Genomic DNA, 25,396 nt, shown 5'->3' with positions numbered 1-25,396 from the left:
GCTGTGGCAAAAATCCGGGATAACGCAAGGAAGATGGAGATAAAAATATTGCACTCGTCAAATTAATAAAGTAAAATAAAAAATGGTGTACGGTCACATCTGAAAATATCGATACGAAAAAAGTGCCAAAAACATGTATACACGACTTTATGCCCATATATTTTTAGACGTGACTGTACCCACTTGAGATTACAAATATCCTCTAAGAGTAATTTTCATTTCAAAAGATATAATATCTGGAATGTTAGTGGCACACAAATAATTATATTGGCAGCACGCCAAATTGATTGTTTGGTGTAATGAAGTCGGCTTAAGACGGTAATATGCATCATTACTGTCAAAATAACGTATGGTTTGTTTATGAGTTGACGGTTTTATGAAAAAACCGCCACTTTGGACGGGAGCCAATGTGATTAAATATTTTTATAGTACATGAAAAATGCATCTTTATTTATAACACGTCGGATTCAAGTGTTAAGCTTCGAAGAATTTCATAATAGCATCTACTCATATTGAGAAGTTAAATGTAATAAATAGACCAACACTATAAACGAAGAGTGCCTCGGCAGAGGCGAGGCGCTCAGGCGAGGAAAACGCGCGCCCCGCCTCGGCTGAGGCACGTCTACACTAACCGGTTTGTGTGAGAAAATTGCCTCGGGCGTACGCTCGCTCTGTGTGGACCCGGCTAATTGGGTACTTGACACATGTTGAATATTATAACAAAATTTAGTTAAATGGATAGAAAATGAGCCATCCATTATAAAAAAGTGGAATTTAAAAAATTATATTGAGATTATAAAAAAATACAAGGCTCCGAAAACTCAAAAACAATTTTTTTTTTTGTCTTTCAAAAATAGAAAAGAAAATGGTACCATTCGATTCCTTACATTATATTGAAAAATAAATTGTATGACAACTATACACATAAACACAACATTTCAGGGTCAAAATGGCAATTTCCTTGATCTTCCATACATTTAGGACAGACTTATATGATGTGACGTCACATCACCTTATCATTTTGTTAGAGGCGTTTCAATCGTCGACTGCGAGCGTCAGACTTTAACTCTCATTTCTGACCATGGCATTTAAGCAACACAAAGCTTAAATGCCATGAGTCCTATATAGACATTTGATCCTCAGGAAAACGAAGATCGTTTGACATTATTTACAAAAACCGGCCAAGAGCATGTCGGGCCACGCTCAGTGTAGGGTTCCGTAGTTACTCTTCCGTCACAATAAGCTAAACTGGAGCTGTTATTTAGTAAATTGTTAACCAAGGGATGAAACGGTACCTTTCACGCGAATTAAACAAATAGGCAAATTTGCATAATCAGTACCTATTTAAAGTAAGTCTTTTTACTATGAAGGGAAAACTTTTTGCGATAACTCAAAAGCAGCTAAACTGATCATGTCCGCTATAGTTTTCATTTAATGTCTTTCTTAAGCTCTACTTCCACGATTTTTTTCATATTTTTTGGACCTATGGTTCAAAAGTTAGAGGGGGGGGACACATTTTTTTTTCTTTCGGAGCGATTATCTCCGAATATATTCACTTTATCAAAAAATGTTTGTTAAAGACCCTATTAATTTTGAAAGACCTTTCCAACGATACCCCACACTGTAGGGTTGAAGCAAAAAAAAAATTCACCCCCACTTTACGTGTAGAGGAGGTGCCCTCAAAAAAATTAAATTTTTAGATTTTATTGTACGACTTTGTCGGCTTTATTGATTTATACTAGATTTTACTTGGTGCGCGGGGCCCGTGGGCCCCGCGGTGTGCATGGTGCTGTAGTTGGTATTGTTGTTTTTGTAGTTGGTGCTGTTGTTAGTGTTGTTGTTGATGAGTTGTTGTTGTAGGTGCCGTTGTTTGAGTGAAAAAGTTTGTTTTCCAAAGGGAAAAGGTAAAGCAGTTAGAGTTTTGCTTGGTGCGCGGGGCCCGAGGGCCCCGCGGTAATCGTGTAGTTTGTTGTTTGTGTTGTTGTTAGTGTTGTTGTTAATGTTGTTGTTGTAGGTGTCGTTGTTTGAGTGAAAAAGTTTGTTTTCCAAAGGGAAGAAGTGGTGCAGTTGTACTTCAGCTGCGCGTGCGAGCATGCACTCGGCCTCGCGTATGTTGTTATTAATGTTGTTGTAGTGTTTGTTGTTGTTGCTGTTGTTTAGGTGTAAAAGTTTGTGTTTTCCAAAGGGAAAAGGTAAAGCAGTTGTACTTTTGCTTGCAAGGAATGGTCCGCGTGCGAGCACGCACTCCCGCAGCTCGGCCTTCGGCCTCGCGTGCTTGGGCGATCCAATGGGACGCTCCGGGCCTTCGGCCCTACGCGGAGCTCGGCCTTCGGCCTTCGCTGGGTTTCGAAGCTCAGCGTCGGGCCTTCGGCCCGCCGCTTCGCTTGTTAAGACAGTTAACTTGTAACCGGTTCGCTCTATAAATGCACTTTTCCCGTTAATTTAGTATAAAATATATTTGTTTTCCAAAGGGGAAAAGTAATGCGGTTGTACTTCCGATTTGGGCCGCACTCTCGCAGCTCGGCCTTCGGCCTCGCGTGCTTGGGCGATCCAATGGGACGCTCCGGGCCTTCGGCCCTACGCGGAGCTCGGCCTTCGGCCTTCGCTGGGTTTCGAAGCTCAGCGTCGGGCCTTCGGCCCGCCGCTTCGCTTATTAAGACAGTTAACTTGTAACCGGTTCGCTCTATAAATGCACTGTTCCCGTTATTTTTAGTATAAAGAATATTTGTTTTCCAAAGGGGAAAGGTAATGCGGTTGTACTTCCGCTTTGGGCCGCACTCTCGCAGCTCGGCCTTCGGCCTCGCGTGCTTGGGCGATCCAATGGGACGCTCCGGGCCTTCGGCCCTACGCGGAGCTCGGCCTTCGGCCTTCGCTGGGTTTCGAAGCTCAGCGTCGGGCCTTCGGCCCGCCGCTTCGCTTATTAAGATACTCGGGGAGGGTTGGTTTCGCTTCGGGAGTAGTGCGGGAAGTTGGAGCTTAAACACGACCCAATAGTAAAAGTGTCTTGACAAGCTCACGTCGGGCCTTCGGCCCGCCGTTTCGCTTGTCTAAGACACTTTTCCTATTGGGTCGTGTTTAAGCTCCAACTTCCCCCTCTCAGGTGACGCTTCGGGCCTTCGGCCCTACGCGGAGCTCGGCCTTCGGCCTTCGCTAGCCTCGACGCGTCGCCGTCGGGCCTTCGGCCCGCCGGCTCCGCTTATCAAGACAGTTGACTTGGTATAACGCTTGGGAGCACCTTATGCACCTTCGGCCTCGCTTTTAGATACTGGGGGTTGCACGCTTGGGGGTCGGGGTGAAGGCTCCGGGCCTTCGGCCCTCCGCCGGGGTCGGCCTTCGGCCTCCCGGCCTGAAGCTCGCCCTTCGGGCTCGCTTAAAACAGTTTTTAAATAGAATTTCGCTTTGCTCCTCACGCCCGCAGCTCGGCCTTCGGCCTCGCCCAAAATTACTGGTAGTAGGACACGCTTGGCCACTCGGGGTGAAGCTCCGGGCCTGGTGGCCCTCCGCGGGGTCGGCCTTCGGCCTCCCAGCCTGAAGCTCGCCCTTCGGGCTCGCTTAACCTACTTGGAAATTTGACTTTGCCCCTGTCCGCCGCCATTTTGGATTTTTCCAAAAAACTTTTTTTCATATGGTAATCTTGGCCCCCCAGGCTCGCCGCATGCAAAATCTCAGCGCGCTCGGACCAACATTAAAAAAAGAAAAAAAAAAAGTCGGCCATTTTGAATTATTTTTTGATGCAGTTTTATTTGTCTCGGGGCCCTCTATGACATTTGGTCGAGCACCCCCCACCTATCACGCACCGTTTGAGAGTTGCCATACAAAAGTAAACTGGCCATTTTTCCGCCATCTTGGATTTTTTCCAAAATTTTTTTTTTCCGTACGAGTCATTGGGGCTCCGAGATACCGCGACCAAAATTTCAGAGCGCTCGGACCTTTTTGAAGTTTTAGAAAAAAAAAAAGTCGGCCATTTTGAATTTTTTTTTTCTTATTCAGATTCCACTCGGAGCCCTCTATGACATTTGGTCGAGCTCCCCCGACCTATCTCTCACCGTTTAGCATGTGGGGGATTCGAAAAAAAATCCCATACAAATTTTTTTTCGAGCTAAAAAAAAAAAAAAAATTTTTTTCGAATGCGGGGGCCCATATGTACCCACATACCGGTTCTCGGCGCTCTCGGACCGTTTTGAAATTTCGGCGCCATTTCGAGTCGGCCATTTTGAATTTTTTTAAATGCCATTCCATTTGTCTCGGGGCCCTCTATGACATTTGGTCGAGCACCCCCCACCTATCTGTCACCGTTTAAAAGTTGCCATACAAAATAAAAGTGGCCATGGTGTCCGCCATCTTGGATTTTTTCCAAAAATTTTTTTTCCTTACCGATCTAGAGGGCCCCGAGATTCCGTGACCGAAATTTGAGCGCGCCGGGACCGACATGAAAATCGGCCGCCATTTTGAATCCGCCATTTTGAAAAAAAAATGGCGGCCTCCGAAACTGCCCAGGGTCCTCTGTGACATTCGGTCGAGCACCCCCCCACTATCTCCCACCGTTTAGCCGGGCCGTCAAACATTTTTCTGTCCCGATCCGGTAGACCGAATGTCAGATTTTTCCGGAGGTCACCGGACCGCCCTCTGTACGACCGTACCAAACTCGAATCCCCCCCGCGCCTCCTTCCGGGAGATCAATTCGCGTCAATTCACGTTCGGGCTGCAGCTTTATATAATATAGACTAGATTTTGCTTGGTGCGCGGGGCCCGTGGGCCCCGCGGTGTGCATGGTGCTGTAGTTGGTATTGTTGTTTTTGTAGTTGGTGCTGTTGTTGATGTTGTTGTTGATGAGTTATTGTTGTAGGTGCCGTTGTTTGAGTGAAAAAGTTTGTTTTCCAAAGGGAAGAAGTGTTGCAGTTGTACTTTTGTTGCGCGTGCGAGCATGCACTCGGCCTTGCGTATGTTGTTATTAATATTGTTGTTTATGTGTTGTTGTTGTAGTGTTTGTTGTTGTTGCTGTTGTTTAGGTGTAAAAGTTTGTGTTTTCCAAAGGGAAAAGGTAAAGCAGTTGTACTTTTGCTTGCAAGGAATGGTCCGCGTGCGAGCACGCACTCCCGCAGCTCGGCCTTCGGCCTCGCGTGCTTGGGCGATCCAATGGGACGCTCCGGGCCTTCGGCCCTACGCGGAGCTCGGCCTTCGGCCTTCGCAATATAGTTACTTTGGGGGTTGAAGGGAAGTTGGAGCTTAAACACGACCCAATAGTAAAAGTGTCTTGACAAGCTCACGTCGGGCCTACGGCCTTCGGCCTCCGGCCCGCCGTTTCGCTTGTCTAAGACACTTTTACTATTGGGTCGTGTTTAAGCTCCAACTTCCCCGCTGGCGAACTTCGAAGGGGACGCTTCGGGCCTTCGGCCCTACGCGGAGCTCGGCCTTCGGCCTTCGCTAGCCTCGACGCTTCGCCGTCGGGCCTTCGGCCCGCCGGCTCCGCTTATTAAGACAGTTGACTTGTTGCCGGTTCGCTTTATAACTTTTCCCGTTATTTTTGTTGTTATTAATATAAAGAAGATTTGTTTTCCAAAGGGGAAAGTTAATGCGGTTGTACTTCCGCTTTGGGCCGCACTCTCGCAGCTCGGCCTTCGGCCTCGCGTGCTTGGGCGATCCAATGGGACGCTCCGTGCCTTCGGCCCTACGCGGAGCTCGGCCTTCGGCCTTCGCTGGGTTTCGAAGCTCAGCGTCGGGCCTTCGGCCCGCCGCTTCGCTTATTAAAACAGTTAACTTGTAACCGGTTCGCTCTATAAATGCATTTTTCCCGTTATTTTTAGTATAAAGAATATTTGTTTTCCAAAGGTGAAATGTAATGCGGTTGTACTTCCGCTTTGGGCCGCACTCTCGCAGCTCGGCCTTCGGCCTCGCGTGCTTGGCCGAACCAGTGGGACGCTCCGGGCCTTCGGCCCTACGCGGAGCTCGGCCTTCGGCCTTCGCTGGGTTTCGAAGCTCAGCGTCGGGCCTTCGGCCCGCCGCTTCGCTTATTAAGACACTCGGGGAGGGTTGGTTTCGCTTCGGGATTAGTGCGGGAAGTTGGAGCTTAAACACGACCCAATAGTAAAAGTGTCTTGACAAGCTCACGTCGGGCCTACGGCCTTTGGCCTTCGGCCCGCCGTTTCGCTTGTCTAAGACACTTTTCCTATTGGGTCGTGTTTAAGCTCCAACTTCCCCCTCTCAGGTGACGCTTCGGGCCTTCGGCCCTACGCGGAGCTCGGCCTTCGGCCTTCGCTGGCCTCGACGCGTCGCCGTCGGGCCTTCGGCCCGCCGGCTCCGCTTATCAAGACAGTCGACTTGGTAGAACGCTTGGGAGCACCGTACGCACGCAGCTCGGCCTTCGGCCTCGCTTTTAGTTACTGGGGGTTGCACGCTTGGGGGTCGGGGTGAAGGCTCCGGGCCTTCGGCCCTCCGCCGGGGTCGGCCTTCGGCCTCCCAGCCTGAAGCTCGCCCTTCGGGCTCGCTTAACCTACTTGGAAATTTTACTTTGCCCCTGTCCACCGCCATTTTGGATTTTTCCAAAAAACTTTTTTTCATATGGTAATCTTGGCCCCCCAGGCTCGCCGCATGCAAAATCTCAGCGCGCTCGGACCAACATTAAAAAAAGAAAAAAAAAAAGTCGGCCATTTTGAATTTTTTTTTGATGCAGTTTTATTTGTCTCGGGGCCCTCTATGACATTTGGTCGAGCACCCCCCACCTATCACGCACCGTTTGAGAGTTGCCATACAAAAGTAAACTGGCCATTTTTCCGCCATCTTGGATTTTTTCCAAAATTTTTTTTTTCCGTACGAGTCATTGGGGCTCCGAGATACCGCGACCAAAATTTCAGAGCGCTCGGACCTTTTTGAAGTTTTAGAGAAAAAAAAAATCGGCCATTTTGAATTTTTTTTTTCTTATTCAGATTCCACTCGGAGCCCTCTATGACATTTGGTCGAGCTCCCCCGACCTATCTCTCACCGTTTAGCATGTGGGGGATTCGAAAAAAAAATCCCATACAAATTTTTTTTCGAGCTAAAAAAAAAAAAAAAATTTTTTTTCGAAGGCGGGGGCCCATATGTACCCACGTACCGGTTCTCGGCGCTCTCGGAACGTTTTGAAATTTCGGCGCCATTTTGAGTCGGCCATTTTGAATTTTTTTAAATGCCATTCCATTTGTCTCGGGGCCCTCTATGACATTTGGTCGAGCACCCCCCACCTATCTGTCACCGTTTAAAAGTTGCCATACAAAATAAAAGTGGCCATCGTGTCCGCCATCTTGGATTTTTTCCAAATTTTTTTTTTCCATACCGATCTAGAGGGCCCCGAGATTCCGTGACCGAAATTTGAGCGCGCCGGGACCGACTTGAAAATCGGCCGCCATTTTGAATCCGCCATTTTGAAAAAAAAATGGCGGCCTCCGAAACTGCCCGGGGTCCTCTGTGACATTTGGTCGAGCACCCCCCCACTATCTCCCACCGTTTGGCCGGGCCGTCAAACATTTTTCTGTCCCGATCCGGTAGACCGAATGTCGGATTTTTCCGGACGTCACCGGACCGCCCCCTGTACGACCGTACCAAACTCGAATCCCCTTCGCGCCTCCTTCCGGGAGATCAATTCGCGTCGATTCACGTTCGGGCTGCAGCTTTATATAATATAGATATCCATGCCGAATTTTAGCTTTCTAGCACTAACGACCACGGAGCAAAGCCTCGGACAGACAGACAGACAGACACGACAGACGGACATGGCGAAACTATAAGGGTTCCTAGTTGACTACGGAACCCTAAAAAACAGTCAAGTAGCCAATTATTATACTTCGTTTTTTGCATTAGAAAGAAGGTAAGCGATCTTGATGTGCCCTTTTATTGAAAAACACTTTTGTAAAATAAGTCACAGCTATTTTGTATCAATTATAAATCATACACGATCATTTAATTAATAAAAATAAAAAAATGTTCCTCATTTTTTAAAAGCGCTAACGTTAAAAAGCGGCCAAGTGCGAGTCGGACTCGCGCATGAAGGGTTCCGTACAATTTAAGACGTATTAAAAAAAAATCTTCTTACTAGATCTTGTTCAACATTTTACCACTTTGGACACACATTTTACCACTTTGGAAGTGTCTCTTGCGCAAACTATTCAGTTTAGAAAAAAATGATATTAGGAACCTAACTATCATTTTTGAAGACCTATCCATACATACCTTACACGTATATGTTTGATGAAAAAAATTTTTTTTAAATTTTATGACGTATTAAAAAAAAAAACTACTCACTAGATCTCGTTCAAAACAATTTTCGGTGGAAGTTTGCATGGTAATGTATATCATATATTTTTTTTAGATTTTTCATTCTGTTATTTTAGAAGTTACAGGGGGGGGGGGACACACTTTTTTTCACTTTGGAAGGTTCTCTCGCGCAAACTATTCAGTTTAGAAAAAAATGATATTAGAAACATTAATATCATTTTTGAAGACCTATCCATAGATACCCCACACGTATGGGTATGATGAAAAAATTTTTTTTTTTTTAATTTCATGACGTATTAAAAAAAAACTACTTACTAGATCTCGTTCAAACCAATTTTCGGTGGAAGTTTACATGGCAATGTATATCATATATTTTTTTAGATTTTTTATTCTGTTATTTTAGAAGTTACGGGGGGGGGGACACACTTTTTTTCACTTTGGAAGGTTCTCTCGCGCAAACTATTCAGTTTAGAAAAAAATGATATTAGAAACATTAATATCATTTTTGAAGACCTATCCATAGATACCCCACACGTATGGGTATGATGAAAAAAATTTTTTTTTTTTAATTTCATGACGTATTAAAAAAAAACTACTTACTAGATCTCGTTCAAACCAATTTTCGGTGGAAGTTTACATGGCAATGTATATCATATATTTTTTTTAGATTTTTCATTCTGTTATTTTAGAAGTTACGGGGGAGGGGACACACATTTTACCACTTTGGAAGTGTCTCTCGCGCAAACTATTCATTTTAGAAAAAAATGATATTAGAAACCTCAATATCATTTTTGAAGACCTATCCATAGATACCCCACACGTATGGGTTTGATGAAAAAAGATTTTTTGAGTTTCAGTTCTAAGTATGGGGAACCCCCAAAATTTATTGTTTTTTTTCTATTTTTGTGTAAACATCCTAATGCGGTTCATAGAATACATCTACTTACCAAGTTTGAACAGTACAGCTCTTATAGTTTCGGAAAAAAGTGGCTGTGACAGAATCGGACAGACAGACGGACATGACGAATCTATAAGGGTTCCGTTTTTTGCCATTTGGCTACGGAACCCTAAAAATGAAGCATAGACCCAAAGCTATTTTAAACTAAAGTATTATGACTATCCGACATTTAGTAATAAATTTCTTTTTCGATACAAGTTTACATAACTGACTTTTCTATAAACAGTCACATCTATCCGCCAAGACAATATTTACGAGCCCAAATTTAATGTTACGTAATTGTATTACAGAGTTTTTAAGACTAACTTTCGGTATATAAATAATAATTAATAAATATTTTCGGACAATCTTACTCAGATCGACCTAGCCCCAAACTAAGCAAAGCTTGTACTATGGGTACTAGGCGACGATACACATACGTATATAGATAAATACATACTTATATACATAGAAAACCATAACTCCGGAACAACCGTCAGTGTTCATCACACAAATAAATGCCCTAACCGGTATTCGAACCCAGGACCGTCGGCTTCATAGACAGGGTCACTACCCACTAGGCTAGACCTCACCAAAGTTCCATAAGTACGACAAATTCTAGCTCAAGTGCTTATCGGGAACTAAACTAAACCTTGTTTGGAATATTTAACCTAACACACTAAATAAAAACACTTACATCGTAATTTATCCATTAGCTTTCCTGCACACATCGTAGCCAATGCAACTTTTATTGAGAACACCCTTATTTTGCCAACATTCTCTCTGAAAAAGAAGGAAAATATATTAATTGTTATTCAATAAAACCTTTGATAAACCACCCTCATTCAACAACAACAAGTAAGGCCCTCAGCATACGGCGCGTAAGCGTAAGAGATGCGTAAGCGTATCGTAATTGGCGCGTAGAACGAGAACACTACGAGCACGAACTTCAAACAAGTCCGCACACGAAGCGTCGTCGTTGCGTAGCGTATGAGATTTCTGTCGGCCACCGACGTAGCGTAATACATGCGTAAAAAACAAAATTTCTGACATAATCAAACAACAAACATCTTCATCTGTCGAGAAAGTAAGAACGTCGATATATCCGCCGAAGACATCTGACGCCAGCGACTACATAATCAAATGTTTAACACTTACGCGACGCTTGGTGCCCAGAACTACGCGTATCTAACTCGTAACGTTTTGACGATACGCTTACGCTTACCCTCCGTGTGTTGAGGGCCTTAAGCACCTCCTTTTGAAATCGCGTTAAAATGTAATAAAAAAAAATAGCTAGAATAAATAACTTGAAACTTTTTCATTGAAATAGGCTCAGTAGTTTCGAGGCTACGGTGGAATACACGATACGTGACGATACCAACAATAATGCAAAGATTCCCTTACAAATCACACTGTAGTAAAGTCATCTATTAGTAACAGATTGGATAGATATAGAAAATAGTATGTATTTATAGTAATGGTGTCAATTTCATCCGACGAGGTTAAATAGATCTGATAACTATCATTGTGGTCTGCAGTGATAGTGATATATTGCTGTGGGTACTAGACAATAATATATAGTTAATCTAAATAGGTAGTTAGGTACTTATATACATATAAGGTGACCAGATGTCCCGTATTTTACGGATTTTCCCGTATTTCAGACGCGAATTTTTCATTGTCCCGTAATTTGGCGAAACCAATAAATTTCATTTTTGGTACAAGCTTTTATCGCTGACTGTACCTTCCACAAGCAACTAATACTCATCTAGACAATTCTAAAAACCCCAAACACAATTAGATTGTGTTGTTTTATTCACAGAGTTCCTATGGCTACCTCCTGTCTCCATCATCAGATCAGCTCGATGGTACCATAATATTGCATTGTCACCCGACTTACATATGTTTGCAAATTTTCAGCTTCATGGGAAACCGGGAAGTGGGTCAAATTTTGATTTCAGACCGACAGACAATGAGACAGGTGAAACTAAATAAAAGCTCGTAAAAAAGGGCCTGTCTCGTATTTTAACCTCGAATCGAATCCCATATTTTCAATGCAGTTTTCCCGTAAAACCGGAAACCAGATCGGTCACCTTACATACATTTAAGTCAGGAACAAATATTTGTGATAAACATTGAAGTAAATGCCCTTCCCAGGATTAAAGCCCGGGACCACCTGCTTCATAGGCAGGGTCACTACCTAGTAGGCTAAGAGACCTCAAGATTCTTTAACAAATTCACCTGACTCACCCAGTGCTATAAGCCGACAGCAACCAATTCAGCAGCAACGCCGAGCATGCCTCCACCGACACCTGATGTGCTGGAGGCAAACGCTTGTTCAGGTTATGGTACAGCGAGGACACCAGCGTCTCCAGCCTAGTGACATTCACACAGGCGTTGGGCTCAAGAGTGTTCAGAGCATTCTCTCTGAATGCCTCTATTACGTTCCATATGTCTATTACATGTACTGCGAAAACAAAGATTGGTTAGTGGAGCTGGAGCCAATAGCTATAAGGTAAAGAACAAGCTGTATTGTGAGGGAATTACTGCCTATAAAGTCTCTGCCAATCAACAATCGATCTGTCAATTGTGCATGGAGCCCAAACTACCAAAAATTATTTTTCTCAAGTCTGAATTCCGGACAATTCTCTAGTTAAGTCTTCATATTGATGCCACTTTTGTTATTATGTCAGTTACATTACTATCAGAAATGTAGTGGCTTACTTTAAAGAAATTTTTGGGCAAAACACAATGTTATTTTATTTAAAAGCAGGGTTCAATTTCAGGACTAAAAATTATCACAAAGTTATGGAGAGCACTTTCAAGTACTTCTTATTATGAAAAGAGAGCTGTAAAATGCTAAATCTAGAATCACATGGAAATAACTTCCTAATGAAAAGGAAAAACAAGAAAAGAAAGACCTTGTCAAGACAAAAAATAAGTAAATTCGGTACATCACTCACAGTTACACTTCTTCTGGACATATCGGAGTTTGCAAGCAGTTCGGTATGATGCAAATCTGATGAGATCAAAGTTCTGCTCCCTCATCTCCTGGTGCAGCTGAGATCGGGGGTCAGAGGCCCCCACACCTGCGTTGGGCATCACACCCATACTGTCGCGCTCGAGGGACATTGTGACTCCTTAAATTTTAGTATAGTTAGATCGTTTAACTCACAGATACACGGTTCTCCAAGAATGTGTTTTTTAAAGAGCAAGTATTGAGACTGAGATCTGAGAGGTACAATTTTGGTAGCAAACAAAAGACTGTCGCAATCTTGCTAGTGTTAGAATTTTTTTTTACAAATATCGAGTTGTGTGATAGAAAAAATCATTCCGCCAAATAAAAAAATATTTAATATAATTATGTGAGGTTTGTATAAAATTATATAGACACAGATGCAATTTCTTTTTCGGAATCCACGTCAGTACACACAGCAGCACATGATATTTCATTCGATTTGTCATAGTGATAGGAGAAGATAATCATTAATTTCTCAACAATTTCGTTTATCACTATTTTATTACTTAATATGATAAAGTATGTATAGTAAAGATTTAGATGGAATAACTCATAAAACAATCCCTAAACTTACTACTTCTTTTGCATATTTTAAATTAGCTGTCACAAATGTGTGACAGCTATATGCTGTATGTGCTTTAATGTAATAAATATCTCAGTTTTTTTTTTATACAAATTTCCCTTAGATGTCATTATAAGCAGATTCAACTGTAGTATTAATAAGATGGAATGGAATACCAGAAATAAAAGGCTTTTTTACTATTATTTTATTACCAATAAGATTTCTCACAACCTGTGTTTTGATGGATTTTCATTGGTCATTAAGACAGAAGCCCATACACAGATTAAGAATAAAGTCCTATAGGTGTGGTCTGAATGGTTTAACAGATCAGTTTATTAAAAATCCGGAATTGAAGCCTCATTGCCACCTTATAGTCTTAAAAATTCAGCTTCAGAAAGATTGGTTAGTGAAGCTGGAGCCAATGGCTATAAGGTACAGAACAAGCTGTATTGTGAGGGAATTACTGCCTATAAAGTTTCTGCCAACCAACAATAGATCTGTCAATTGTGCATGGAGCCCAAACTACCAAAAATTATTTTTCTCAAATCTGAATTCTGGACAATTCTCTAGTTAAGTCTTCATATTGCTGCCACTTTTGTTATGATGTCAGTTACATTACTATCAGAAATGTAGTGGCTTACTTTAAAGAAGTTTTTGGGCAAATCACAATGTTATTTTATTTAAAAGGAAAAAGGAAAGGAAAAAAATACATAAAGATCACATTATAGGGTTGTAATTTTTTCCTTATGGTGCCCTTTACCTTAATTTATTCATTTGCCTCACTATGTAATACATAAACCTGACTCCTGACTGAATAGGAGCCTGTATTCCTTTGCAGGCTAGTCAAGTGCACACTTTATAGTAAATTTATGAACATTTCACTGAAAACCCCAAGTTGCTTACAGCCTACTAAATTAAAGTGGACATAGGACTGAACAATAACACAAATCTTATCACTATCTCCATAGCCTCTGTATATTCGCAATGGTAATGCAATGTTCGATCTTCAACTCACCATCAGGAGATATTAGGGTTAAACGTAAACCCATCACAAATAATATATCTACCAGAATAACCATGTAGGTATGCGAGAATTAGCTTTGTTTACGTATTTTTATCAACGAAGGTCGTTGCCATTTACGGATAAACTTGCAACAATCTGATTACAAACATTATATTTAAAAGCGACCACTTGCCCCGAAAATTAGCGTTAGTTACAACTGTTACCGAGAAGCATTGCACATACCTGCTCTTAGCGGTTAACTCATAATTTTGTTGACATAGCGATAATGAATTCGCGGTGAAGCGAATAATATTTTCGTAGTTATATCGATTCTAAGATACTTTAATGCAACGATATTTTTCTTATATTTATTCCGCGGTTAAACACTTTAAGTCCACTTTCACACACACTCACGTGTATTTATTCAATGAATACAAACGTAATAAGTGTTTATTCGGCGCCTAATGTAATCAATGCGTAATAAAACACATTACTTTGGCTAATAAATTAAGAAATCTTGGAATCAACATGACAAGTCTGCCATTGAAGGTACGTTCCAAATCCTGCCGTCTATTTTTAACGTAAAATCAATGACCATTTTATAATTAAGTATAAGACAAAATATAAATTACTATTTTAAATTTGAGGACAAATTTTTCTTAACTTACATAAAAATTACTTGTATAAATGAACGCTATTTTGATATGCTTAATTTATATATCCATGGTTAAGTAAATGCGTAGAATGTAACGTAATGTAGCTTAGTGTTGCTATATACCTAATATCAATTTGACATATTTTTTGTTGAATGGAGGATTTATTATAACTTCCTAAAACCCTGTCGGCATGTGGCTTCGTGCCACATACAGAAACAACAGCCAGGCGGCTGAATATAGAAATAGTAATAGTCCGACTACGTTATAGGAAACTAGAGGACTTTCGTTACTCTCAAAATTGGACTAGGTACTACTGCCATCTAGTGCTGAATAGACTACTAAACTCAGGTAAGCAGCTACAAGTTAATTGATTATCTTATACCAAAGAGAATTCGAAATAGAGGTGGATTGTCAAAGTAAACTTTGTAGCACAGTAAAATTGCCATCTTTCGACACAATTATTAAAACTTTTAGAACGCTATTTGACTTTGATCCGTATTCTTTCACTTATACGAGTACATGTGTTAAATTTGTTAAATATTAAACAGTGGCACCATCATACCGAGCATAGGCCAAAGATATGGCGTCATCGCTCGAAAAGGTTGAGGACCGATTTTGGCCTAGTGGGTAGTGACGGTATGGTCCTGGGTGCGAATCCCGGTAAGGGCATTTATTTGTGTGATGAAGATGAACACAGATATTTGTTCCTGAGTCATGGGTGTTTTCTATGTATATAAGTATGTATTTATCTATACAAGTATGTATATCGTCGCCAAGTACCCATATTACTTACAAGCTTTGCTTAGTTTGGCGCAACGAGAATTTCAAATAAAGGTGTATTGTCAAAGAAAACTATTGTAGCGACGTAAATTTACTGCCATCTTTCGATACATCATTAAAAAGTTTTAGAACGCCATTTCACTTTGATCCTTATTCTTTCACTGATATAGTAAACACCCCTATAATGGAACAGGCACCAGTAATGGGATGGTATAGACAAATCCTGTAAAACAAGTAGTTACCATCATTTTTTAATCGCTGGCAACGTTTTACCATAAACAAGAGCCAAAGATCTGCTCAAGTTTAATTTTTCATTGATAAACTCTATATAGCGACACTCAAGAGCCCGGCCATTTTTTATTATTTTTTATAGAGAGTTATCGTTAAATAGAGAGCTACGAAACCCTACACTCCATGGCTCGACATGCTCTTGGCCGTTTTATTTAAAAGGGTAATAAAATAAACAAACATACAGTTATCTAAGACATTTATTTATAAATGAATGAACACAGTTTTACATTTAATTCTGCGGAAACCTCTAAAATATATATTATTTACAATATCTAATAATATATATTGCACAACATTAATATTCAATATATTGATTTGTTTTAACTCTCCCGGAGCATTGCTATTCCATACACGAATTAAATAACATAAAACATTACAACATTGCCCTATTACTTTTAACTTTGCCCACAGAAAAATATATTTTCTAAAAGTACTAGACGCTTTATTTTGTAGAAAAATAGAGTTCGAGAGTATAATACTTTTTTAATTTGTTAAGATGATGCGTAAAATATGAAATTTTATTTATTTGGAGCAAAGTTACAATAACTGACAATGTTGAAATATTTCACTGGAAGTAACATTATAAATATATATTTATCTAAACATTTTTATGTCACTATTAGGCATATATTTTTCTACTTAAACGTTTAATTTTATATTTATAACAATATATCTATCCAAAATTAAGGCTACCGAACACAAAGATAACAAGTTTTACAAGATTCGAATAAAGCGCTCTACTAAGTTTAGGCCTATTTATAGTACATTTACTGGTCTCTAATATTGTATAAAAATGAATATTGTTGCCTTAAAATTAGGTTGAAATAGACGGGCCAATCATTCGGGCGACAGATGTGGGTGTATTCTCGAAATGTGATGTGTTACAGGCTAGTTAATACTAAACTAGTAACAAAAATAGTTCACACTATTTTTTTATCATATATCACATATAAATACAGTGAGGCATAATAGTAATATTAACACCACCAAAATCCAAATTACTGTAACTGCGTGCAGTAAGTCGAGACATGTCAGGGGCACAAAATATGTAACATAAAGGTAACATAACTTCACATATGTATTACTTTATATCTTTGGAAAGATTATAAAATTTCACATAAAATAAATAAATAAATAATAAATAAATATTATAGGACATTATTACACAAATTGACTAAGTCCCACAGTAAGCTCAATAAGGCTTGTGTTTTAGGTACCTAGACAACGATATATATAATATATTATAATTATAAATACTTAAATACATAGAAACACCCATGACTCGGAAACAAATATCCGTGTTCATCACACTAATATATGCTCTTACCAGGATTTGAACCCGGGACCATCAGCTTCATAGGCAGGGTCACTACCCACTAGGCCAGACCGGTCGTCAACAAATGATGCACTACTTAGGCAAATAATACTTTATCTCAACGCTGACTGTGTACTCATTGTGCCTTTGTCACACGTTTAGTTTGAATACGACTTCTCTCAAATACCTTTTTGATATTGAATTGTCCGAAGATACTTAATACCACCTTTGTGGCATTATGATTAAATACGTCAGTTGTGCTTAGTAAAAACAAATGGAAGTAGGTACCTACATCTAAAAAGTTTTAAGCTGCTTATGAGGTGTGCCATTCACGCAATATATTTTCGTCCTCATAAAACGCCATTTCTTGGATTAATTTTGAAGCATCTAGAATGACTTTATTACATATATTTTTTTACTCCTTAATAGCTCCTGTTATCTTTATTTTTATGTATAGATAACACATACAATATGTATTTGGTTAAACCGTAATCGTAAAAAAACATTCATTATCATCACCTTCCTTGCATTATTTTCCTAGTAATAATATACAGTAAAAAGGCAAACAGCAAAAATAATTATTTTAATGGTTCAAACATAATTATATAACCCCGGGAGCATAAACGCATCCTTAATGCATTTAGTTATAAATATTACATAATTAAGATTTCAAATGTAAATTATTGTGTACATATGTCATTTTCCTACCTTAGGCTTCATATTCCTGGCCCAAATGATTTCAAACTCTCATTGATAGTAAATTAATAAGCGGATGCTTTTTATACCATTCAACTTTCATTTTAAATTTCTTACTAAACGGGAGGTAATTTTCTTTAAAAAACTTATATGAAAGCAATGCCGACGTAATTTTTCTGCTATGGCTGTCATCTATCTGCTACGGGCGTCATATTCCTGGTTCAATTTATTTTATTATAATATTACTTATAAACTTTAAGTAAAGCGGCGCCCCATGTATCATTCAAATCCTATTTTGTAGGTATTTTTTACATCATTGTTATTTTTTCTCAAAATCTAAAGAAATAACTGAACAGTAGGTTGACGCAAATATTACATTTCAAAAATACACCCATGTGTGTACTTATCCTCTATGTACTTACCTGAAAAAATGGTACAATACATAGAGATATGTCTGTCAGATATGTATAATAACAAGATGTGGGTCGTGGATAAATCTAATAATGTATGGAGGAAATTATGCACAGATCAGATGTGTCGGTCGACAGATCTGATCTGAATATCATTATGGAAAAAATGATTAATTTAGACTTTTAAAAGTTGTAAATGTAACTTAAAAGCCATTCTCCGAAGTTCATTTCATTATTAAAAATAATAATATATATTTTCAAATCACTTTACCAAAGTTTTGATAAACATTTTCATTGTCCAACAAACTTTGCACTATGAAGTATATTATCAATTTATCATATTGCTTAAATTTAAATGCTGCATACGTCAACTACGCAGAAATAATGTTATTTCGTCGTTTCAATTATCTACTTTGTCCATGCAAAAGTTTGGATAAAAAACGTATTATAAATATTATAAAAATATGTAAGCATAGAAATTGCAAAATATAAGTATATAATATGATTAAACATGTGTTTATTCAGGTAAATATTATATACAAAATTATTGTGTACGTCACAGATTTGTTAGCGATATTGGTCCAGTATGGGACGAGTATTTTGTTCCAATAATATAAAGGAGTATATTGTTGTATTTCATATTTACAATATTAACATTAATAATTTTTATTACAGTAATGCTTTCCTACTTTGCCCTTCTCTTAACATTGCCCGCCGATTAAAGCTAGTTTCGTTTTATTAATGAATTTATGCAACAAATTTATATGAATTTGGGAATAGTATTGTTATTTATTAATATAAAGTAATGTACCGACTTATATTGAAATAATTCTAAAATGAATTAGTCGAAACTTGGTAGTTAATATGAAGACTTAACAATGTTGGCATCTTCTACTTTACGCTCTTAGAGGGTAGGTATAAGCATTTTAGTTTGTCTATTATTATGAGTTTTAGAAAATCGCTGAGAGCACAGACATTATACATAATATTAAACTCTCTTTTAATAAATAAATGATAATAAATGCAAGTAGTTGGCGTTTTGAAGAAGAAAATGAGAAACAAATTGTAATTATATAGGTATATTATGTATAATAATTTAATTATTAATAAGATACTTGAAGTATCTAATACTTTTTGTAACTAAGTATTTTATACTTACACTAACGTTTTGATCATCAACTACTACTAAGACGAGTTTTTTCTCTATTAAAGTTTAAAATATATACAATTTCTTAAATAGCATCGTCACTATCTACACCTAAAGCTCTAAAACAATTATGAAGTAAATTACAATCAATTAATTAGTTAAATTTTCTCAATCTCACTCTTAGCGCTGGATTGCCAAAACCTAAGAATGCTCTCACTAACGTTCATGTAGAACCAAGATAATCGTGTTATAAGAGCACACAAAGATACCCAACTTTACCCGGGAAGATGAAATTGCCCACCAATCCAATATTAATGAGGTTACAAACTGTAATGTTTGCATTAATTTGTCAAATACTAATTTACCGTATTTAGTTCGGGGTTATTAGTATTTATACATAGAGCCAATGCCGCCAAGAGAAACGGGAGACTGGAGCACCGGCTCGAATAGCTTCGTGTTCCGATTCCGGAGATATACAGCAAGCAACTCGCTGTAAACAAAAAAGAACGTAAAATTTTAAGATTAATTTTAATGTCAGCTACCTATTTGTATATGAAATATTTTTAAATAATACGCAACTAGGACTAGTATTTATATAAGTAATTTATTTAGTATTTAAATAGGCAAATTTAGGACTGACTAGTATTTATATAATCGTAAGACTACAAATTGTGCAGCTAACACAATACTCGCTTGTAAGCTGAACACGGTTATTTTAATGAATGTGCTAATTACTCAAGGTCCCACTGGATCATATCTTAGAAAGATAACAACATTACCTGTCGCAGCGTCCCCGGAGTGCTAAGCAGTTTATAAATGGCCACGATGGGTATCATCAGGATGGAGGAACAGGCCAAGCCCCATCCCAGCACCTCTGCCCACTGGGGATACATGTACTGCTGGTATTGCAGTGGCTGCTGGTACAGAAGCCCGAAAACTACAACACCCTGTAGGATTTAAAGATTTTTAATCAGTTAGCTTAAAACATGTAATTTAATAATAACATCTATAAATTTTGATCATAGAATCATATTTATATAATCATATAAGCGGCGGTAGCCGACTGGATCTGATTTCCGACTTTCAATCCGGAGATCGCGGGTTCAAATTTAGGCTCGTTGACTTTTTCGGAACTTATGTACGGAATATCAGGTGATATTTACCATTAGCTTTTCGGTGAAGGAAAACATCGTAAGGAAATCTGCATATATCCGCGAAGAAATTGAAAGGTGTGAAGTCTCCAACCCGCATTGGGCTGGCGTGGGAGCTATAGCCCAAACCCTCTCGCGCATATGAGGAGGCCTGTGCCCAGCAGTGGGATGTATATAGGCTGAATTATTATTTTATTTATTTTGAACCAAATAATATATCGAAAATTTGGTATCAAGCATAAATAGTAGGATGTCATTAAAAATACATGAATGGGTTGAATTTTGCTATAGTGACGGTCTTTCAGTAGGTACAGTACAGTGGCTCCACTTATAATTGGGTCTCATAACACTGTCTATCCTAGTATTTCGAATAAAAGGTAAAAATTTAACTTCACTAGAAGCAATACATTTTTTCCTTGTTTAACAGTGTAGGTACTGTTTATGTCTTCAAAAAAAAGTATAAAAGTGTTTTATTACACTCACTATGATAAATATTGGACTGACGAATTTCCAACATATCCTCCAGTATAATCCGGGTCTGAAGCCAAGCATTTCTTCCACGTCATCTGAGAACCTCTTCAACCCTATAAATATAACAGCATTAAAAGACATTATCAATTCAAGGGCACGCCACATCAACTTACAGTAGATACCTACCATAAGTGTTTTGTTTTAATGTTAGTACCGTAAGCTAGTTCAACATTGCCCATCAAACATTTCCTGGCTTGATAAAAAGTTATTCTATACATACGTGATTAATTATCGATAACAAATAAAAATTATTACTTTCTACTGATATAGGTCGTTTTTTTTTACAAAAAAGAAGACTTTTTTTCTCGATATACCCATTTTCCCAACAAGAAATATATTTATATGAAGTATTTATATTTAACTATACATTTTAAACTTGTACAATAACTCTTACAATTTTATAACACTCCTATACTACTCCTACACTGGTTGCTTACCGTAGAACCACGACACTGCCACGGCCTCAAATAGTGCAGAACACAGAAGCGATATGCCGGCAGCGTACGTATCCAGAAGATGAAACATGTAGATTCCACCCTACCAAACGCAAAATAGATTTTTAAGTAGTTTAATAGTAGTAGTAGCTTAATAATTACTTAGTAAAAATAATTCGCCATCCGGGCAAAGTTGGACACTAAAAGCAAAGTTGGAGCTTTCTTTAATGGGTTCTTTTATCTTGAGATGGTATTGTATAGATTTCACCCTACCAAATAAATAACAAAATATTAGAGCAGTTTCTTTTATATTAAAATTTAAGAAGACCTGGGCAAAGTTACACGTTAAAAGTAACATTTTACTTAATGGTATTTACTTGTACTGTATTCGGAATACCGTGATTGCTGCGGCTGAACTAACTGGGGTAATATTGATGCAAGCTATGCAGAACGATACAATACACAGACCACTAGGGACTCGACCGCTCGGGCGCGTCACGTCTAATAGACCCGTCACATATTCGAGGCCTTCCAGCATTGTGATTATGAGTCCTTGTTACTTGAAACAAATGAATTTTAATCTAATTTATTATTTTCACATGTCTCTCTGGATATACAGCTAGCTGTTAGGCTGTCCGGTTCTCCTCTAAAGGTCGCATTTCCCAAGCAATTATCGTTACATTTTGTGGCAGATGTGATAATTATATGGTGTTTTTGTTGATTCCGTTTTTGAATTTGAATCCACGGGGACCGCGAGGTCTACAGCTCATAGAACTATTAGTAATTAAAGCTACACTTACTGGAGTAATATTGATGCAAGCCACACAGAACGAGACGCAGACCACGATCAGAGTGAAGTGCTCCCGGCGCAGCCAATGCGCGCCGCTCTCGCGCGTCAGGTCTAAAAGACCTGTTATCACACATTCCAGGCCTCCCATCTAAAGATAAATTGTACAATAAAAAATGTAAAGGTAATAAATAATACAATCATTTTTAAGTGTTGTAGTTAAAGTACGGTTTCCGCTATACTCACAACAGATAACGGTATATACGTGAGTAAATAAAAGACGCTTCCACAAGGATTTTTGTACATTGACCCGCATTTTGCTATCTCTTTTGCACGCGTATAATTATATTGATGTCTCGTTCGCACAGTGACATTGACAGCCGGCAACATGGGCAGGACAGCAATATAACAATGCACGTGCAACAGAGATAGCAAGTTAGCAACAGAAAATCCTTCTGGTACTTAAGTCTTTTCTTTAGCTTTAACGGTTAGAGAAATGAGACGATGAGAGTTTTTTTAAATATATATCCAAACTTACCCCTGAATCTAAGCCAAGCATGATGAGCATGAAGAAAAACAGCATGGCCCAGAGACTTGCTCCTGGCAGCGTCGCCACGGCCTCCGGGTACACTTGGAACACTAGTCCGGGACCTGAAATAAATTAATAAGGCCTAAATAATCCGACTATTGAATACTGATATAGTCCTTTAGGCGAAGTAGGTCACTTTCTTAGGAGGACATTTTCGAGTTAGGTCACGTTCTGAGGACGTCACTTTTTAAATTCGTCACTTTCTGAGTTCGTCACTTTCTTTCTTGTATGTGCCATTTTGTTCAATAACTTGTTGCCATTTTGTATCCCATTACTGTAGAAATTTTGGAACATCTGCCAAAAAAAAACCCCTTAAGATAGGTTTCTTCTCCGCCTAAAGGGATATAACATTAAGCACTTGCACATGGCGCTTGTAGTTGGAGCACGTAGAGCCAAGCAGCACGCGTTACTTGCAGGGATCGGAAACCGGTATTTTTTGTATGGCAACGAAAACGGTATTTTTTCGTTCTTTGTTAATTACTTCATTTCTAATTAAGGTGACTGTGGGCAAGACCGGCATACTTTATTTATTTTTTACATTGGAGTATTCTAGCTCCGTTAATTATTCACTTACGTGACCGCTTGTAATCACATACGATGAAGAATTTCATAAATAATAGTTAAGCTATAGTGACAGATCATTTTAATCATAAATTAAGCAAAAACAATAGTGTTTTTAAAAATTCGTCGAGTAGACGGACTTCCCGTGTAGTTTAAGGTAAGTCCGTCTAGTAACGATATCAGCCATACTATGGGTGCTTATTTGTTCGTATTCGAATCCTTACAAAGAATAAAACAAGACAATGAAAAGTGTACTCTAAACTTGTTAATATAGGGTTTAGATTCGATATAAACACAATTTTTCTTATTAAAAGGTATTACGAAAATGGGGTGGTAAACCTTTTTTGGAAAATAATTATACGTACTTATTTTTTGGACTTCTCAAATAAAATACCAATAGTCATTTTAAATTTACTCGTTTTAAATTTACGGAGATCAAAGAGGGTTACATAAATAAACTCATAGTAGTAGCAATTTTAGTATAGTAATAATTTTTAGTTTTAGTAGTTAGTGTCCACATGCATGGCTTTGTCATGTCATGGGAAAACCATTTTCACATGCCATATGGCAGAACATATTAGGGGTCAACAATGTAAATTTATAACATCTACTGTACTGTACCATATGATCTTGTAAAAAAAAAATTAAACTACAAACACCGTTTAAGTTTAAATCAAATAGTTATTGACAAATCAACCTCCATAACACAAGTAGGTACCCTACATACGTAAATTTTCAGGATAAGTAAGGCGAAGAACCCACGTCACATAGCGGCGTGGCACGCGCGGTACAGCGTGTCGTGATCACGGTGTAGGCAAAACGCCTAAACCACGATAAGTACAATAAATGTTCCGAAATAAAAAATACGTACGAACTGATATGGCTGCAATGATTTTAATCTTCAAAACTGTCAAGAAAATATGACTACAATCGTATTCTAAAATTCAAGAGGAGTAAAAAGGGTAATAATATGTGTCATATGTATAATAATATAACATATGAAGGCGATGATCATGGGTTCGAATCCCGGTAGGGGCATTTGTTTGTATAATCTACACAGATATTTGTTCCTCCAGTCATGTTTGTTTTTTATGTATTTATCTATATAAGTTTGTATATGTCGTCGCCTAGCACCAATAGTAAAAGCTAAGCTATGCTTAGTTTGCGGCCAATATTTATTTATTTATTTACTTAATAGGTATTTTCTTATTTGTATTTTCGGTTACATAGTGCTGAGGATGAAGAACACATTTTTTTAGTAGTTTCGAGATTAAAATTGTTAATAAACACAAAACACAAACATCATGCGCAATGTTGTAAAGATGCATATCTGTAGTAACCTTATAAAATCGTAATAAATAATATCCATTTAACAGTTGGTAACCTCTGATTCAAGGAAAGTCATATGACGGACTTGCCTGGTGCATAGTAGACGGACTTTCCAACTTAGCAAAATTTTAATGTGATGAATGATGGAACGTATAATTACAAAACTAAGCCAATATCTGATAATTTAAACACATAATAAAGATTGCCGGGTCTTATATTACTTACGTAGTCAATTTCTGGTGCAAAATCTTGGCACAAACTATTTTTAACAATTTTATTTGCAGAGACTGTCGCACTATCACTTCGAGTTCCATACACGTAATGACTTGTTTACGCGGATTGCTCTGAAATTCGTTGTCACAGCGCCATCTGTTTTAGAGTGAGGGAACTAGCGCGAAAAACTGACTTATAAACTCGACGCCAAAGCGGCAAACGCTTTCTAATTCAAAAGTTATAATGTGTTGACGGACTTGCCTTGTAGACGGTCTTGCCCACAGTGACCTTAGGCAATCTAATAATACGAAGTCGTTATCTGAAAAGACAACTGAGTCCTACATTTAGAGTATAAAATATACCGACATATATGGTTAGGTATTTCGATGTTTTTGCAAAAAACCGGTTCCGATCCCTGGTTACTTGAATTATTTAAGTCATCGCCTTTACTTGTTCCAGTCGTATCAACTCGCATTCGATTGTACGAATACGCAGACTCATATTTAAATGAGCAATTTAATTAACAGTCCCTCAAATGTGTGCAATTCTTCGCAAAATGTACAAATGATCGTACGAATGTCAATTTCCTGGGCACGAGGCAGTATAGCGCCATCTATTTCAATTTGTAGCGGTTGTGTGCAGCAGCAGTGTAATTGCTGATGAAAACCAAAATTAAAACAAACAAAGGACGCTTGGCACAAGGAATTTCGTACGTACCCGCCCATGATTCTGGCGGTT

At 38.6% G+C, this 25,396-nt stretch overlaps 2 protein-coding genes across 2 annotated transcripts in view; both read right to left on the bottom strand.

The window, feature by feature from the left end:
- The window catches only part of LOC133530151 (dystrobrevin beta-like), a 59,811-nt gene extending 45,474 nt beyond the window's left edge, over nt 1-14,337 (bottom strand). Inside the window, exons 1-4 of the mRNA XM_061868009.1 lie at nt 14,012-14,337; nt 12,148-12,324; nt 11,435-11,651; nt 9,882-9,967 (exon numbers count right to left, since the gene is read on the bottom strand). Of these exons, the coding sequence (XP_061723993.1) occupies nt 9,882-9,967; nt 11,435-11,651; nt 12,148-12,316 (472 nt within the window). The 5' untranslated portion in view covers nt 12,317-12,324; nt 14,012-14,337. The remainder of the gene's footprint in view (nt 1-9,881; nt 9,968-11,434; nt 11,652-12,147; nt 12,325-14,011) is intronic.
- A 991-nt stretch (nt 14,338-15,328) lies between these two features.
- Nucleotides 15,329-25,396, bottom strand: part of LOC133530168 (sodium-dependent noradrenaline transporter-like) — a 78,012-nt gene continuing 67,944 nt past the window's right edge. Inside the window, exons 16-21 of the mRNA XM_061868027.1 lie at nt 22,505-22,617; nt 21,980-22,117; nt 21,183-21,282; nt 20,698-20,798; nt 19,843-20,010; nt 15,329-19,553 (exon numbers count right to left, since the gene is read on the bottom strand). Of these exons, the coding sequence (XP_061724011.1) occupies nt 19,455-19,553; nt 19,843-20,010; nt 20,698-20,798; nt 21,183-21,282; nt 21,980-22,117; nt 22,505-22,617 (719 nt within the window). The 3' untranslated portion in view covers nt 15,329-19,454. The remainder of the gene's footprint in view (nt 19,554-19,842; nt 20,011-20,697; nt 20,799-21,182; nt 21,283-21,979; nt 22,118-22,504; nt 22,618-25,396) is intronic.

The sequence above is a fragment of the Cydia pomonella genome, chromosome 22 (assembly GCF_033807575.1).
Source record: "Cydia pomonella isolate Wapato2018A chromosome 22, ilCydPomo1, whole genome shotgun sequence".
NCBI classification, from domain to species: Eukaryota; Metazoa; Arthropoda; class Insecta; order Lepidoptera; family Tortricidae; genus Cydia; species Cydia pomonella.
The sequence above is the reverse complement of the archived record's forward strand: the minus strand, read 5'-3'. Positions and strand labels throughout refer to the sequence as shown.